The following is an 18,548-nucleotide window of genomic DNA, read 5'->3' as shown; positions in this document are numbered from 1 at the left end:
TCGCGGTGTTTCACGAAAATTCACGACACAAAATAGGATCAATAAACGTGTTGCCGGTTACAATGCGCTGAACTACATCTCCCATGATGCACTGCGGAAATTGACGTCACGCCTGGAGCCCTCCCAGGTAAAGTGTAAGTTTACTATTTTTTTGGTAATAGCTTCGTTTTTTAAAGCTCACTACCAGCCACTTCGGAGGTGCACATCGATTTAAGTGTTTTTAAGGTTTCGAAGATCAGTTAAAGCGCTGATGTGTTTGCTAACTCGGACTTTTTAAGTTGTGTTTTTACGTAACAGCGGGGACAAAGTCTCGTCCAGCTAGTGCCATGCAGTCCCTCTGTTTTTAGCGGATTACTGTACAGCTGTAATTAGGGGAAAACACAGGATATAAAGACTGTTAGGGATCATTTAACGCCTCTACTTAGTTTTATTTTCCTGCTGCAGAAGAATGGCAGAAATCCCAGAGGACGTTCAGAGCGACGACTGCTTGAGCAGCTACACTCACATCTACAGTCCAGACCTGCTCAAGTAAGAGACACTTACTCATTTCCTCAGTAAAGTCGTTTAATCTCAGTGTAAAGCCTGTTTAATGTTTCAGATGCGCCACAGTTTAACGTAGAAAAGCGTTTTTCCCGCTCCAGAATGTTTAAAGGAATCTTGGTGGTTGTTTTCTTTTTCTTTGAATTAAGTATTAAGGTACACTGCGATGGAAAGGGCCATTCCGTCCTAAAACTAGCATTTCATGTGTTCTCATGTGTAATATTCTCGTTTTCATCGGTCTGAGCCAATTTTGTATCCTTTTTGTGTCCCTTTCTTCCGAACCCAAGAAAAAAAACTGATATTATTTTTCAACTATCTGGCTTTTTTTATTAGCCAAACTGCCACAAAACAACAGTATTTACTATTTAATTTGCCAGGCGAGCCATTTAAAAAGTTTCAGTTTAAATCGATTTCCTGTTTAAATAACAATCAAATTAAGTGCTACATGGACAGTATTACTGCATAATTATGCTGTAACATTTTGATATGACAGATGTTATCATCATTCACATATAGAGTTCACTCACCTCCCATTATTTACATCAGACAATTGCAACATAGATCTGCCAAAATAAAAACAGATTGATTGATTTGCCAATTTTGTGTTTTGAGCAAAAATCTCATTCCTGTTCCAATTGTGCACCCCTAAGAAATATATTTCTTTTGGTCCAGTACTGCAGAGGGTCTTTAGATCTTGAAAAATCTTGACAAAATTGCTAAATGAGACTTTTTGAAGTAATTATGGATTACATCATTTCAGGAAAACAACACAAACATCAAAACAGAGCTCAAACATTTTAATGTCTGACAAAACAGTGTAACTGTAATGCATGTCTGCCTATGTGTGCGTGCTTTACAGGGATCAAGTGGCCTTTATAACAGGTGGAGGTTCTGGAATTGGCTTCCGTATTGCTGAGATTCTGATGCGGTTGGTTTGCTTCCTTCCTCTTGTTTTCTAAGCATGACATACTGCACCATTATCAACACCTTAAACTGAGTACTAAGTACTAAAATACTAGTAGAAAGTAAAGCATGTATAACAATAAAACAGCACAATGTCACTACTGCCACCATGTTTGTGCTTGTTAGAGTATTAACTAGTGATATACCAAGAAAATAAAGTATATACACTATATTGCCAGAAGTAATCGCTCATCTGCCTTCACACACCTGTGAGCTTGAGTGACATCCCAATCTTAATCCATAGGGTTTAACAGCTATAACAGCGTCAACTCTTCTGGGAAGGCTTTCCACAAGGTTTAGGAGTGTGTTTATGGGAATTTTTGACCATTCTTACAGAAGTGCATTTGTGAGGTCAGACACTGATTTTGGATGAGAAGGCCAGGCTCGAAATTTTGGCTTTATTTCATTCAGGTGTTCTATCAGGTTGAGGTCAGGTCTCTGTTCAGGCCAGTCAAGTTCTTCCATGTCACTCCAGAGAATGCAACTCCACTGCTCTAGAGTCCAGTGGTGGTGCTTTACACCGCTGCATTCAACGCTTTGCATTGCTCTTGGTAATGTAGGGCTTGGGTGCAGCTGCTCAGCCATGGAAACCCATTCAATTAAGCTCTCTACGCTGTTCTTGAGCTAATCTGAAAGCCACATGAAGTTTGGAGGTCTGTAGTGATTGACTCTGCAGAAAGTAGGCGACCTCTGCACAAATATTTGTAGAAGCAGTCTGCATGCCTAAGTGCTTGGTTTTATACACCTGTGGCCATGGAAGTGATTGGAACACCTGAATTCAATGATTTGGATGGGTGAGTGAATATTTTTGGTAATATAGTGTATGCAGTTGTATGCAAAATTTTTGTAATATTTTTGTTAAAACACCCTTGGTCAGATGACGTTTTTTTTTTTATATAAAGTAAAAATGAGTTAACACATCCTTTACATGGAGTAAAAGTAAATGTGGCATTTTCTGCAGATTTTAGTGTACAGGTTCTGTTCATTTCTTAAGTTGAACATGTGTGGGGGGTAACATAAAAAACTAAATGTGCCAAAACCTTTGCACAGCCCACTTTGTAAGCTTTGCTTTTCCCCAGTATGTAAAATTCAGACGTGCAGAAGTGTGTTCTCTGCAGAGGAAATTGAGGTGGGCCTCTCGTGCCCTTTCATTTGCAATGGTCTGATATCTGATGTCTGGCTTGTCTCCTCCAGGCATGGGTGTGACACAGTCATTGCCAGCAGGAATCTGGAGAAGCTCACTGAGGTATCTGCACTCTCACACACACACATGTGTAGTTGAACAGCCAAGACATGTTTACTTCTTTATTTTTTCACTGGAGTGATGAGGCTAATGTAGATAAGTAATGGAAACCTACAGGAAACAAGGAAAATGTGGGATATGGGTCACTTAAGTTTTCTTTTAGTTTTGATAAGAAGAAAAACTTTGAAAATTAACCGTTTCACTCAAACAGTCTTAAAGTTCATGAAAGGAAAACAGCTATTTCAGTACAAGAGTGTCTGAACTTCCTTCTGAAAAACTGAGAAAACTCCCTCACATCAGACTAATTTTAGAAAATTAGAATTTTAGGGTTGTTGGACCTTAGCTAACATCAGTTCGGTTCTTGGAGAGAGAGTGTGAAGAAGAGAAAGGATTTTCCTCTTTGTTTTCTGTACATTATGGTTTGTGCACACTTTCATGCTACACTAATATCATGTAAAGACAATTGCAGATGAATATTTGCAGATTTATAATCACTTTGTTTATGTTCAACCCTCTGCAAAGGCCGGGGCTTTATTCAGGTGTTAGGTGCAAATTTCCGGCAAACAGCTTATGTCCTGCCAAAAAAGTTGTTGAACTTTTTTTAGTTTAATTTCTTTGTGTGGCTTGTGTTTATATCTCAGAATGTTGTTACATGTGGTGTTTGTAGGCAGCAAAGAAGCTGACCACCGCGACGGGCAGACACTGCTTGCCCCTGCAAATGGACGTTCGTCAACCAGACATCATCTCAGCCGGTGTGGATGAGGTGCTGAAAGAGTTCGGACGCGTGGACATTCTCATCAACAGTATGTCTAGAGTCACTGTAGGGGTCAACCCTACGCAGAGGTCTCGGCCAGCAAGACGACTGGTGCAAACAGCGATTTAAAACAGAGTTGATGTTGGTAGAATATATAGTTAGAGCAAAAGTAGTTAAACCATTGAGGTATAATGATTTTTTTTTTATTCAAGTATATTAAGGATATTTTAAGTTTTCTGAGAGGCACTATATGAATGAAATTAGTTCTCGTCCTATTATTAAATAAATAAATAATATAATTTATAATTGTATAAATTAAATATACACTCATCATGCTTACTCATGTCCTACAGAGGTCCCACAGTAGTCTCTACAATTAAATTTTCTAGTTTAAAAACTAGACGGCTCATGTTACTGCTAAGAAGCCAGAAATCTTATTGCAGCTGTACAGCTGTGGTCACTCTCTTCATATTACATCATTACAATAGATACAATTGATTACTTAAGCAATTGGATGAGGAAGATAAAGGCTAAAGTACCTGGCTATCTAAGATTCAGTTTGGCTTGTTGTTTTGACTGAAAGGGTGAGAAAATGACTTTGGCATCCATTTTGTGCTGAATAAAGATGGAATCACTGTTTGCGATTTTGTTGGGTGACCGAGGTGAGAGGTACACTCATGCTAGCTTGTTTGTATTTATTTACCTGTATATCAACTGGTTGACACTACAGGGATTCACAGAGGTTGTGTGATGCATATGTGTAATATATTAGGGATGAGAAATCAAACTCACTGATTAAATTGGTTGAACCTGTATTGATGTAATGTATGTGGTGCAGTCTGTGTGGGAGATGACAAAAGAAATACTAATAGGCTGTTGATGGACTTTTTGCACTTATATTTCTCTCCCAATCAGTCTCCCTCTCTCATATACCTCCACATGCTCAGTCAATGCCAACTAATCTGTTCTTTGTGTTCTATCTGTTCTGGCCGGGCTTTGTTTAGATGCAGCAGGGAACTTCCTATGTCCTGCCACCTCTCTTTCCTTCAATGCTTTTAAGACTGTCCTGGAGATTGACACCATGGGAACCTTCAACACCAGCAAAATCCTCTATGAGAAGTGGTTTAAGGTGAGCACATGCAGGATTTAGGGCATTTTTTCACTGCACAAAATGACTGTTTCCCTTGGCTGTGTGTTGGCTGTGCTAGTCCAGTTTTATAGTTTTGGTACTTGCCCAATGTTGGTACCAGCAGTATTTAATGTGTGAATGTATCTCAGGATCATGGAGGCTCCATCGTGAACATTTCAGCAACTCTGGGCTACAGGGGTCAGGCGCTCCAGGTGCATGCTGGGTCAGCGAAAGCCGCTAACGGTGAGTGTGTCTTTGAAGTGTGTGTTGGATTTGATAAAGGCACAGTATACAGTGTATCACAAAAGTGAGTACACCCCTCACATTTCTGCAGATATTTAAGTATATCTTTTCATGGGACAACACTTACAAAATGACACGTTGACACAATGAAAAGTAGTCTGTGTGCAGCTTATATAACCATGTAAATTTATTTTTCCCTCAAAATAACTCAATATACAGCCATTACTGTCTAAACCACCGGCAACAAAAGTGAGTACACCCCTAAGAGACAGTTCCTGAAGTGTCAATATTTTGTGTGGCCACCATTATTTTCCAGAACTGCCTTAACTCTCCTGTGCATTGAGTTTACCAGAGCTTCACAGGTTGCCACTGGAATGCTTTTCCACTCCTCCATGACGACATCACGGAGCTGGTGGATATTCGAGACTTTGCACTCCTCCACCTTCTGCTTGAGGATGCCCCAAATATCCTATTGTTCTATTGGGTTTAGGTCTGGAGACATGCTTGGCCAGTCCATCACCTTTACCCTCAGCCTCTTCAATAAAGCAGTGGTCACCTTAGAGGTGTGTTTGGGGTCATTATCATGCTGAAACACTGCCTTGCGACTCAGTTTCCAGAGAGAGGGGATTATGCTCTGCTTCAGTATTTCACAGTACATATTGGAGTTCATGTGTCCCTCAATGAAATGTAACTCCCCAGCACCTGCTGCACTCATGCAGCCCCAGACCATGACATTCCCACCACCATGCTTGACTGTAAGCATGACACACTTATCTTTGTACACCTCACCTGATTGCCGCCACACATGCTTGAGACCATCTGAACCAAACAAATTAATCTTGGTCTCATCAGACCATAGAACATGGTTCCAGTAATCCATGTCCTTTGTCTTCAGCAAACTGTTTGCGGGCTTTCTTGTGTACAGACTTCAGAAGAGGCTTCCTTCTGGGGTGACCGCCATGCAGACCAATTTGATGTAGTGTGCGGCGTATGGTCTGAGCGCTGACAGGCTGACCCCCCACCTCTTCAGTCTCTGCAGCATTGCTGACAGCACTCCTGCGCCTATCTTTCAAAGAAAGCATTTGGATGTGACGCTGAGCACGTGCACTCAGCTTCTTTGGACGACCAACACGAGGTCTGTTCTGAGTGGACCCTGCTCTTTTAAAACGCTGAATGATCTTGGCCACTGTACTGCAGCTCAGTTTCAGGGTGTTGGCAATCTTCTTGTATCCTTGGCCATCTTCATGTAGTGCAACAATTCGTCTTTTAAGATCCTCAGAGAGTTCTTTGCCATGTTGGAACTTTCAGTGACCAGTATGAGAGAGTGTGAGAAATTTGAACACACCTTCTCCCTATGCACACCTGAGACCTAGTAACACTAACGAGTCACATGACATTTTGGAGGGAAAATGACAAGCAGTGCTCAATTTGGACATTTAGGGGTGTACTCACTTTTGTTGCCGGTGGTTTAGACATTAATGCCTGTATATTGAGTTATTTTGAGGGAAGAATAAATTTACACTGTTATATAAGCTGCACTACTTTTCATTGTGTCAAAGTGTCATTTTGTCAGTGTTGTCCCATGAAAAGATATACTTAAATATCTGCAGAAATGTGAGGGGTGTACTCACTTTTGTGATACACTGTATATGGTAACTTTATAATTTACAATTTTATGTACATATGCTTATGTGTCTGTGTGTAGATGCCATGACTAGACATTTGGCAGTTGAGTGGGGACCCAGTGGAGTGAGAGTGAACACAGTGGCACCGGGACCCATCTCTGGGACTGAGGGCTACCGCCGACTCGGTAAGACTGTATACCTGTGTGTGTGTGTGCGTGTGTGCATCAGGGACGTAGCTATGGGGCAGCCTGGAAGCTTACTCACTTGGAAGCCACCCTTCTCTTTAGATCATGACCATCTTTTGGCAGCCATCACTATGGCAGTATTTAGGTGACTGCATGCCACCATCAGTCATGTTTCACTGTGGGAACTTAGCTGAGCTGTGCTCTTGCCTAGCATAGGCTGCTATTCACCTAGCTAGCAAGTTAGGTAAGAAAAAAAAACTCAAAGTTGATTATTCCACAAAAAAAATTAGAACATTGAAGTCTATAACTCTTTGCCCTTAGACTTCAAAACTTGATGCTGAAAGGTACACCCACAGTGGTGTGTTGTCAGTTGTTATAGTAACTAGTTTGTTGCATGTGGTTATCAATATAAAATTTCAAATCTTTAATCTTTCTAGTTTGTCTATAATGAAGCAGAATTGGCTCATTGGTGGTTGTGAATCTCTCTATTGCGATGTCTCGTGTCATACGAGTAAAAATTGTGGGTACAACCTGATTGCGTGTACAATAAAGATGTGGACGTGAACATCACATCCACTTATGTATCATCTCTTTCCAAAACAATAGGCATTAATATGGAATTTGTCCTCTCTTTACTGCTGTAACAGCCTCCACTCTTCCAGAAAGGCTTTCTACTAGATTTTAGAACATGGCTGCAAGGATTTGCTTACATTTTGCCACAAAAGAGGGTGAGGCCTGGCTTGAAGTCGGGGTTCCAATTCATCCCAGAGGTAGTCAGTGGGGTCAAGGTCAGGGCTGTTTGCAGGCCAGTTATGTTCCTCCAAGCCAAACTCTGTAAACCAGGCCAAAAATGATAACTATGCTGAGTTTATGGAGTCTGTGGAGACTACTTGACTGAATGTTCAATTATATTATGCAGTTATAAGCAATTGGTGTTGTCAAACCCATGAATTAGTAGCAGTATCCACATACTTTTGTAATTAAGGTCTCAGCATGTGAAACTGATGATAAAGTGTGTAAAGCTGCATAAAAACAATCTGCCTCAAAAAATCTAAACTATTGAGATTGAATAGTGATTTGTGGCTACTGCATAATAATGTTATTTTGTAGTTTCCACTGTTACTCTAAAACGTGGAGAATAGTCAAAATAAAGAAACGGCTTTCATTGGTGTCTGAATGTCTGATTGGTACAACATTATCATTCATTCTCTGTCTCTCATTCTCTCTTTGTCTCAGGAGGATCCTATGCGGAGAGCTCAGGAGTTTTTCAGGGCATTCCATTACAGAGACCTGGGAATAAGACTGAAATGGCTCATGCTGTGCTCTTCCTGGCCAGCCGCGCTGCATCATACATTACCGGCACCACGGTGGTGGCGGACGGAGGGGCATGGCTCACCTCACCCAATGACATGGAGCGTGTGCTGGGTATAACCTCCTCTCCCTCTGCTAAACTCTGAGAGACAGAGACAGCACCGCACACAGGTGTGTGACTGAAAGGGTGTGAAAGTTCATAACAGGCTAATACTGTGCTCACAAATCAGGTACTGCTGTTTGTGGCCCCTGTTAATACTACTGTACGAGATTATTAATTGTAGGTCTGTGCCCAGGGATGATAAAATGAGTTACCACAGATACAGCTTCGAAAACTCACTCATCACCAGTTTAAGAACACATTTATTCATTTTTTTCATGCTAGTTTTCCCACATGAATCAGGCTCTTTGGCCCTGTACACACTTGCGATTAACATCCATCTTGAGAGATTTGATAATAAGTGGACAGTGAGGCGTGTAGCCATTTATACCTGGCATGAAAGAGCTGTTATAAACATTAAGACCACATGTCCTGCCAACAATTAAGGCGTTCCTTGCTGCTGTCGAAAAAACACATCAAGATGCTTTACTACAAATGTAATGTGATCATATGCATGTCTAACTACCTCCAAAGGTGGTTTGAATGATTGGATCACAACGTGTTTCCAAGACGCATTGTACCCAGTTCACGCCTGTAGTGTCCACTTAATAATCGGTTCACTCTGCAGACATACCAAATGTGAATGGGGCCTTCAAGTATAAATAATCCTTAAGAGCATACTGTTACAGGCACAGGCCTAATTAGTTATGTTTTCTGTCATGTGTGTGGAAAGTGTATGTGTAATCAACGGTTGTCTGTGTGCAAGTACAAACACTTAATTAATTTGGCTAATTAATTCATTGTCTGTTCACACGCGTGTTGTGGTGCTGCATCTTTGTCAATTCTGCTTTGCTGAACTTCATATGCCTGCTTTTCTGTCTTCATTATGGCATGTTTAATTCAGAATGGTCTTATTGATTTCATCACTCCGATCCATATATTAGGTGTCTAGGTGGTTTGATTTGTATTGGCTTACTGAGCTGAATCACTTGCCTGTGTAAATAATAATAATAATAATAATAAATTAAATATATATAGCGCCTTTCACAAACCCAAGGTCGCTTCACATAGCAAGACAAAAAAAAAAAATCAGCTAATCTATTGGTACCTTTGCAGACTGCTTATATACATTTTAAAGGGGCCAGCGGCTGAAAAATATATTTTAGAGTTTGATATACTTTGTAAACATTGTTAAAATTCACCCCCATTCCATAACATCAATAAACGGAACTTAAATTCAAAATTGCCTGAATTTCCATCTGGTCATCTTTGTGAGGTCACAACCATGAACACATTTACATGTGACTGCCTGTTTGGCCTACAGAAGGGCTGCGTTCAGCCCTGACAAAACATAGTAAACATTGATTTAAACACAAACACTCTGGCTATGTTCAGACTGAAAGCCCAAATTCAATTTTTGGCATATCCAGATTGATTTAAAAAAAAAACACACACAAAAAAACAGGACTTTATTAGAATCCATTGTGCTTTTTCAGTTTGGTGGAGTTTATAAACATGTCGCTGCTGATTGAGTTATATCTCTGACACATCAAACCAGAGAACATGTATCTCAAAGCTCGATTCACCATTTCACACCGTTTCACACCATTTCGATGAGACACGTCGTACACCCTGGAAACCATAGCAAAACAATTCACAGCGTTTGGAGATTGAACCAATGTCCATGTTAGCTGCTCATTTACATTGAAATGCTGTGTTATTACTGCTTTCCTATCAGAGTCCTTGAGACTGAAGTGGTTGAAACAGTCTGTTTCATACATTCCATACATTGCAGCTTTTTGAATGAGTCTTGCATCTTAAGGACACAGTACCAAAACAGTCTATTTGATTATGATGCAGAGGTCAGAAAATGATCTTGTAATAATGCATTAAATAAATTTTAAAAAAAAACTAAATGTAAGGGTAAAAAAAAGTGAAAATGTAAAATGTGACCTCTTTATTTTAGCAACCAACAATGTTTTGAAAGCGTGACGAATTGGCTAACTGATATTGTGAACAGGTCTCAGGTCAACATGATGTAAGGCAGTGGTCAACGCAGGTCCTGGCGATCTACCTTCCAGCAGAGTCTAATTCCAATCACAGTCTGCCACCTCTTCCAGATAATTAATGTTTTTAGAAGACCAAGATTGGCTGGATCAGGTGCATTAGTTTTATGTAGTGCATGTTTTGTTTCAGTTTTGGATTAAATGTAAATTACATTTCGAAGTGATTTCTGATTTGCATTTGCTTTTTTTTTTTTTTCCTTCCCTTGTTTCTGTAGGTTTCTGGTCAGCAGAGAAGAGGAAGGACAAATAGCCTGATTTAAAGGGAGGGAGATGGAAAGAAGTGGAGAGCTCACTCCCTGTGTGCCTAATCACAGTGGCTGTCCATAATATACATTGAGTATTCAGAAACATTTCATTCTGCTGAGCCATTTCATCATCACGTGTTGCATGATGTATATTATCACCTCAGACTGGCTCATTAAATGTCCAACTTTGCCTTTCAGGTTGGGTTACACATAATTCTTAAAATCTAGAGCCTAGTAGGCAGATTTTCCTGATTTTAATCCAGGCCAAAAGCCAGTAGTAACCTTTGAAAACCGTCTGCTCAGTGTGTTAATGAACATGGGACTATTCGTACATGTCTGTACTAAACACTACATGTGAGATCTAATAATGGAAATAACTGGAGAATTGTAAAGAGGATTATCATGCATTTCTAAGCATTGTACATATAATTTCAGTCGAATGCAGTTTGATAGTTTCCACAGGTTTCATAATAAATCTTTTTATAATTTGTGCTCCATGGTGTCCTGTTCATCTGCAGTATTTCACTGTAGCCACTGGAGGTCGCTATTTGGAAAAAGCTGAAAGGGCCTCGTTCTCGCTGAAAGAACTGAAGGACGTTCAGGCAGCTAACGGTTAAAATATGAGACGTGGTCTGGTTAGCTGGTATTTTTAGAGAGTCACGAAAGAAATATGTCAGCCTCGCCTCTTGCATTCAATCCATCATCGCTGATGACATTCCGACCATTTTGGCCAAAATAAGCCTATCATACCAAAACGCCGAGCCGATTAGAAAATTGTGCTCGACGCCTGTGGTGGTCCCTATCGGATAGACTGCGGCGTGTGTATGTGTGTGTGTGAGTGTGTATGCGGCGAAGCAGCACTGTAATGATGGGCAAAAGTATGAGTCACTTCACTGACTCGATTCTTTGGAGCCCCTTTGAGTGAATCGAACTAAGCGAGGTTTGATTCTTTCGATTCACGTGCGGTGATACTGTAGGGTGTCATCTCGATCATTAACCAACTCGTTCTATCCTGTTGTCTATCCCAGAGTTAGTACCTATCAACATTTAACCCTTTAGTAACGGAAACTACGGAAACTAAGCATTTTCAAATGATACATCGGCTTGTACTCGATTATACTCGTGAAGAAAATAATCCACGTTTTCTAGAAGAATCTGCGGTTCCGGTTTTAGTCCTTCGCGTTTAAGCTTTAAATTGTTTATGTGATTAATTTCATTCTCTTCTGTTGCTCTTTTATACTCCCAGATCCAGTTCGTGTGCTGGAAGATACTAGATGTATTAAGAAATTTAGTACACACTTAAATATGGTTCTTCAAGGGTTCTTTAGTAAAGGGGCTGGTTCTATTTAGAACCATGAGTTATACATAGATCACCATCACCCACCACATGCTGAAATGGTTCTTTGCCTGGTGAAATGGTTCTGCAGGCTGATGAAGAATGTGTTGTATATGGTTATGTATAGAACCGTTTTGAAAATGGTTCTATATGGCACCATATACAACACACCATCAATCTGAAGAACCATTTCACCATGCAAAGAACCATTTAACCCTAAAATAGATCTATATAGAACTCACAGTTCTAAAAAGATCCACTGAGTTAACTAAAGAACCTTAATGAACAATCAAGTGTGAACCCTTTTGAAAAAAACCTGTAGAAACTGTAAGATTGTGAAAATGGAAAAGATGTGCATTGTGGTGTACAAAACCCAACCTGAGTCTAAAAGGAGTTTTACCAGTTTATTGGTAAAAAAACACTGGACAGCACAGTTTTTATGATAATGAAGGGAATATGAAAAATAGAAATCAAAACAGGAAAATCATGCTAAATATGAAAAGTTTAACAAAAGTGAAATAAAATGAAAAATAGGCTTGAGAGCCTTTAGGGCACCCATCACTCCAGTAAACCTGAGTGTGGACTCGGGCTCGCTCTTTCTCCCAAGGCAAAGAGTTCCTGCTTATCTCTCCAAGTCCCAACTCTGTGTGCTCCTGCCCGAACTAACTGCTAAGGTTTTACCAAAAGAATTTATAACAACCCTGCGTATCTGCAGTGACCTCCTTCACCCAATCAGCATTAAAGACAAGCACTCATTGTCAGGGCCTACAGAGACCCAACTGCACACTTAGGAAACATACATTGTAATATACCTAAGAACATTGTAATACTTGATTTTTATACTACCTAAAGCTAAACATGAAGTGTAATCAATGTAGGTGAAAGAGGTGTGTGTGTGTGTGTGTGTGTGTGAGATGTGCAGACTTAATAGAGCCTAAAGTTGTACGTACATCTTCCTATTCCCTTGATAGAAACAGCCTTGAACATCGTAAAGATAGCCTCCAAGCACAGAAACATCTAATCTAACTAATAAGCTCCACCAGACAGACCCTCATCATCAATAAGCATCGAAATGTCGTCAATTGGAGTGACAGTCGCCCCTCTGATCTATGCGTGGGTAGGTTTTCACGTATGTATGTGAATGTATATGTCTATGTTGGATGTGTGTATGTGTGTGAGCTGGAGTAAAGCCTGACTCTGATAGCTCCCTCCAGCCCAACAACCTTGACCATCACAGATAAGCTCAAGGCACAAAAGAACATTCACACACTGTAACTTCTGTAATGATTATATTTCTGATCCTTTTCAAATACCATTAAATAACCTATAGTTGGAAGGACAAGACCCCCCCCCCCCCCCCCCAATATATAGTTTGGTGGTCAAGATCCCCAGATCGCTTAAAAAACCATTAAGTGTTTCTATTGGTTCTTAGTTTCGTACGTGTTTCGGCTTTTTTAATAGGTTCATATCACAATGTAAAAGATCCGAATGGTTTAACAGGTGATCGACGACTGATTCGAAATGCAGATCTAAATGTGTTCTACAGGAAACTAGTGGTCTCTGTTGGAAAGCATTAAGCCAATTCCTATTAACACACAAAACAAAAGAAAAGGAATGGTCCTTTTTCGGCTGGGCTGTAGAGACCTCGGATTTTGGGAGCCACTTGTAGTTCTACTTGAGTCATAATTTCGGTGAAGTAACAGTATTTTAACGTGAATGTGATTTCAGGCTTCTCTGCCCACAACACAGCCCAATTAGGTTTGCGAGTCGAATCTTCCGACTCGATACGTCCAGATGAGTCGGCCAGAAAGAACGGTTCCTTCGCGAATCGCTCCTCACTGTTTCAGAGCTGCTGCTGCTGATGCCGATGTTATCCATCCACGGTAAGGGAAGACGCCTGATTTGAAACCCTCCCGATTACGGACACCTCTTGACAGGCACTTGAAGGACCAAATGGATAATGCATTGTCTAAAAATGGAGGATTATCTGTTTTTTGTTCGACATTTTTCATCTAATCCGAGCTAAACACGAAGCACAGGTGGACGTCTCGTTTCTGGACCGCTGGCCTGGGGAATCTTGAGGAAAAACACCGAGAAGAAAAAGCAGCAGAAACCTGTCTGTTTATCAATGTGTTCGGGACAAGTTAAAATATTCTGTGTTGCCTGTGAAGGGGACACATGTTTGCCGAGAGCGTACGTGGTTTTATCTCCAGATAAATCAGTGTTTTTCTGTACTCCGCTTTCCACAGAAGGATGCTGCTGCCGCTGTTAGCCTGGTTTAGCTTAGCCAGCTAGCCGCCAGCGTTAGCGCTCAAATCCCTAAACTAATCTACAGATTTACAGTCTGTCGCCCACAGAGCCGGCTAATGACGCTTATAAATACAGCCAGTTATCCGCGGGCTCCTTCACATGAGATATATACTGTCAAAGCCTTTGGGAGACGTGGTTTTAACGGTTATTCAGGGTACCAGATCTGAGGACAGGTTAGCGAACGTTAGCTAGCTAACGTGACTAAGGTGGGTTATTGCACAGTAATAATGTAATAATACTTCTTATATTCAAACTGTCAGTCTTAATATGCCACTCAAAATTGGTACTTTTCGTTTATAGTAGAAACCCTGGAACGCCGACTTGGTCTGATGATTTTCTCCTTCCTTTTTTCCTGTGTGAATTCTGTGTGTGGAGTGACAGTCACGTTATTTAGGCGGTTGGAATAGATGGTTTAATTATCACAGTGACGTAATTATTTTCGGGTGGGTGTGAAAGCCTGTATACACTCATGACGATATTTAAGAGAGTCATATTGGTGTAGATCACACCCCTGACATGTCCCCAAAACAAATGGCATGAATTTCCATGACCAGTGTTGGCTATTTGTTTCCCTTTCTGAACAGAGAAGTCAGTGTTTACATACAGTCTGTTAACCACAGTTAACACAGAATCTTCTTTCACCGTTTTGTGGTTATAACGTTCTAAAAATGGTCCTTTATTTTTGATTATTTTGTAATGATAACATTTCTGCTGTGTTATATTAGGTTTAACTGTGAAACAGGTAACCCTGTTACTTTGTTGTCTAATCCTATTTTATGATTTTGGGATTGTGTTGTGGATCAGGTCGCTTTAAAAAGGCTAAAGTGGAGAGGATTAGATGTGTTTGCACACTGGATGAGGAAGCATTGCCAAAAAAGGCCCCTACTGTTTGGCGGTGCAGCTTTGCATGTCATATAAATGAACTCACTCCAACTGTAATGAAACAAACGTTGTCGCTCTCATGGAGTGAGACAGTTTTAGTCTTTTATGCGAGGTATGCATGGATCTCAGAGATAATGTTCCTGCTGGCGGACTAGCTGTAAGAGGAAGCAAATTGACTTTGAACTACAAACATTATTGTTCAATGGAAAATTAAAAAAGGAGATCTCTGTGGAGAATTTCAACATCACGGGAGAGGAACAGGGCTCCTAAATGGAGCAGGTTCTCTCCAGCCCGCGTGGTCATTCCGACTGGGAATCAGACCAAAATTCTCTTGGATTTTTGCTCCTGGATATGGATAGCGATGTAGTTACTGGCAGCCCTAAAAATGCAGAGAGACATCAGAGGGGGGAGCCAGGCATAGTCTCTTTAAGCTTTGATGAAATTTTCCAGGAGAATGGCTTCAATTTAGATGAGCTTTTTCGGGCATCCCGGTATTCTGGATTAGAGCAGACCTATTCCTGGGAACGGAGTTCAGAATGTGTTTCTCCAGAATGGGATAAACAGCCTCCTCACCCCCAGGAACTAGCTGTGGAGGGTTGCTGTGATGCATCTGGAGATGTGGACACTGGAGATCTCATCAGTTTCAGTTCCTCTGCCCCCAGCCCTACACACATTAGCACATCTATGCAGGCAACAAGGCAGGGCTCACCTATGCAGGATATGGACCTCCTGCAGCCCATTTCAGTGGCTGACCCAGGTTGCCCTTTAGATTTATTCATAGGGCAACTTCCTTTAGAACCTTTGCTGAATAAGACACTTTCTCAGTCCATTCCCCTTCCAAGGACTACAGTAGTTGAGAACAATCTGGGCTCACCTTCCCAGATGAGTGGTCAGGACCAGGATCTCCCTCAGAGCATACCTGAGCAGGTAGGAGACCCCCTTTGTGTCGACTTTACAGATGTGCTGGATCTGGCTGAGGCTTTCTCTGTGATGGAAGGCTCAGGTAGGACTACATCTTGGAAATCTGAGCTTTCACCGTTATGTCTGGCTCCCTTGCCTCTCGTTTGCCCCTCCTCTTCCTTACCTTCCTGTTTTTACCCTGACCCACCAGATAGACCCGCTTCCCCAACATTGTGTCTAGGATCACATGTCCAGCAATGTAACGGGAGCCGTGCCCTCCCCTTGGTGGCTGATGCAGAGCATGCAGGGATGTCTCCAGAACAAGAGTCTGATACATCTTCAGCTATTGATATAATAACTGACTCCACACTTGAGATTCAGGCTGAGGCGCACACACCTGTAGATCTGCTCGAGTCAGATGCACAATCTGTAAATGAAAGAAGTACATCAGATTTAGTGACGCTGCTTGAGTCCATGTCGCCTGGCCCAACTGCATATAGTCTAATCGAGGAAAGCTCACCTGACCTCTGTGCCAAGAGTCCTTGTGAGAAAGATGAGACTCTGGAGATGGAAGAAGAGGTGCAGAAGAAAGACATCTTACCTGATGCGGTACCTAAGGACACTCCAGTACATGACCTTGAATCGGTACTCACTTTAGCTGTTCTCTTGGCTTCACCTGAACCAGAGAGAGCAGGTCCAGTGGAGTCCACATCCACCTCATGGGACTTAATACCTGAGAACAGCAGGGTGACTGAGGATCTCTGTGTGAATATGCACATGCCCGAGACAGAGACTCTGGAGACTCCATGCCACTTAGATGTAGACTCTGACCTTTCCATATTGTGTGACACCATACCTTCAACACCACCTGCTGATGACATCCAGAACTCTGAACCATTTGCCTCTGAGAAAGAGACACATTTAGACTCTTCTGATGCCTCTGAGATTCAGTCACATTCTGACTGTTCCTCTGCTTTGGAGACAAGAACACTTTCCATATCATGTGTTTTTCACTCTGCACTGGATATCTCACCTGAGGCAATCATGGAGCTAACACCTGTGACTGAATCAATCTCACCTGACTCTGAAACCCAACCAAACAACTCACATTCCAACATGGATAACTTTCTTGAGGACACAGAGGACAAACAGACAATCAACACATGCTCAGAAGACTTAATATGTGAAGTCCCACAGAGTCTATATGCTGTGGATACACACCCTCTCACTCCTTTTCTGCATGCTCAGGAGGCAATTGCTCAGCTGAGTCAGTCAGATAACACCTTAGTAAACTCTAAACCTCAGCATTGCTGTCATGACCAAGGTAGCAGTGCAATGGACAGCAACCAGGTACTAAAAATACAACAGGCGTCTGAGGACCTTTCCATCAGTGACAATAACTGTGAGCACACATACATGCAAGAGGCTACACCTGAAGAATTTGTATTTCAGACAGAGCTAAATGAGACAGGATGTGTTCAGAGCCTCACAGCTGAGAATCACATGTTTGATAATGACAATCAGAACATCCTCACACTGACTGCCTCGTCTGGGGAGAACAGTGTGGATACATGCATGGTAAATTCAACTGTCCTCATGGAAAACTTGCCTTCAGATTCAGCGTTACCTGCACCAGGTAGCCTGAAATGTGAAGTGATGTGTGTGCAGGAGGAAGAAAGAGAGGACAGAGATAATGATCAGGATCAGGTGACCCATTCCTCTGAGAGTGTTCCCAGTCTTGACTCCATGCCTCTCTCAGGTGCAGATTGTCAGCTGACCCAGGTGGGTGTGGTTGTGGAGCAGGAGAGGAGAGGGGCCACATTAGACTCAGCTGATGTGAGTGCAGAGAGAGAAACTGATCTACCTGTCCAGTGCACACAGGTAGACTTGCCTCAGGTATCATACACACTGCCAAACCCATCTCAGATAGCAGAGTCACAGGTAGAGTCTCTCCTGCTGCTCAGAGATGAGTCTCCCAGCGGAGTCTGCCCGCCAGAAGAAACATGCATGGCTCTGATGGAGGAGAATATCGATGTTCCTGACATTCCCAGTCATGCTGAAATGGCTTTGGACTTGTGTGTGAGCTCAGATGCACCCCAGGATGGGAGTGTTGCTGACAGTGCAGTCCCTACAGCAGCCCCTCAAGATGAGGATCATTCTGCGTTGCGGGCTGTTTTTCAAGCTCTCGATCAGGATGGAGACGGATTCGTCCGCATCGAGGAGTTTATGGAGTTCGCCACAGCATATGGAGCAGAACAGGTGAGCATTATGTGTGTTTTCATAGTTTGGTGTCATTTGTTTTGAAAATTGTTGTAAGGTAAGAGCGTACACTTGGCTTTGTTCTGTTGTCCGCTGTTACAGTGCATTTGATCATGTTTTGATTAATCAGTGTCTGTGTGTATTTAGACAAGCTAAAAGGGCAGCAGATTAGAAAAGGCTAACAGCAGTGCGAGGGTAACGGAATGCTTGTCTTAATCAGATACAGGCAGCAGTAATGAGGTCAGGGCAAAATGTGTCTCACCCACACACCTGTACTTGCTATCTGATGTCCTGAATTTGATGGTAAGGGTATACCATGTAAACTGAACATTGTTTTATGTGATCAGCTGTTTTTTTGTTTTTTTTTTTATCACTTTTTCAGAATTGTTTATATCTGAGAATGGTTCACAGGGAGAGAAGGATTTGTGCTTATACATGTCCACGTTTTTCATTTGTT

The 18,548-nt window shown here is 41.7% G+C and overlaps 2 protein-coding genes across 5 annotated transcripts in view; both read left to right on the top strand.

The window, feature by feature from the left end:
• The first annotated feature begins 3 nt into the window (after positions 1–3).
• Positions 4–10,897, top strand: decr2 (2,4-dienoyl CoA reductase 2, peroxisomal). Of its 3 annotated transcripts, none has more exons than XM_017700816.2 (10): positions 4–127; positions 445–528; positions 1,400–1,468; positions 2,698–2,749; positions 3,414–3,549; positions 4,505–4,629; positions 4,779–4,872; positions 6,578–6,682; positions 7,919–8,107; positions 10,375–10,897. In XM_017700816.2, the coding sequence occupies exons 2-10, from the start codon at positions 449–451 to the stop codon at positions 10,407–10,409; spliced, it is 885 nt and encodes a 294-aa protein (XP_017556305.1). In that variant the 5' UTR covers positions 4–127; positions 445–448; the 3' UTR covers positions 10,410–10,897. The 3 variants fall into 3 exon arrangements, with proteins under 3 accessions (XP_017556305.1, XP_017556306.1, XP_017556307.1); XM_017700817.2 differs by having other exon boundaries at positions 93–134; XM_017700818.2 differs by lacking the exon at positions 4–127 and having other exon boundaries at positions 146–528; positions 7,919–8,164.
• Positions 10,898–13,577: 2,680 nt separating this feature from the next.
• The window catches only part of rab11fip3 (RAB11 family interacting protein 3 (class II)), a 74,311-nt gene continuing 69,340 nt past the window's right edge, over positions 13,578–18,548 (top strand). For both annotated transcript variants that reach the window (XM_017700820.2, XM_017700819.2), the window contains exon 1: positions 13,578–18,091. In XM_017700820.2, the coding sequence (XP_017556309.1) occupies positions 15,203–18,091 (2,889 nt within the window). In that variant the 5' untranslated portion in view covers positions 13,578–15,202. The remainder of the gene's footprint in view (positions 18,092–18,548) is intronic.

Source organism: Pygocentrus nattereri, chromosome 3 (genome assembly GCF_015220715.1).
Source record: "Pygocentrus nattereri isolate fPygNat1 chromosome 3, fPygNat1.pri, whole genome shotgun sequence".
NCBI classification, from domain to species: Eukaryota; Metazoa; Chordata; class Actinopteri; order Characiformes; family Serrasalmidae; genus Pygocentrus; species Pygocentrus nattereri.
Note: the sequence above shows the minus strand (reverse complement) of the source record. Positions and strands in the feature narration are given on the sequence as shown.

What these genes read in the sequence shown, in the direction of transcription:
- decr2 (XM_017700816.2), top strand. Translation starts at nt 449, where the DNA reads ATGGCAGAAATCCCAGAGGACGTTCAGAGCGACGACTGCTTGAGCAGC. An exon ending in ATCTGGAGAAGCTCACTGAG is followed by an intron (nt 2,750 to 3,413) that starts GTATCTGCACTC and finishes TGGTGTTTGTAG; the next exon opens with GCAGCAAAGAAGCTGACCAC. An exon ending in TGAGGGCTACCGCCGACTCG is followed by an intron (nt 6,683 to 7,918) that starts GTAAGACTGTAT and finishes TCTTTGTCTCAG; the next exon opens with GAGGATCCTATGCGGAGAGC.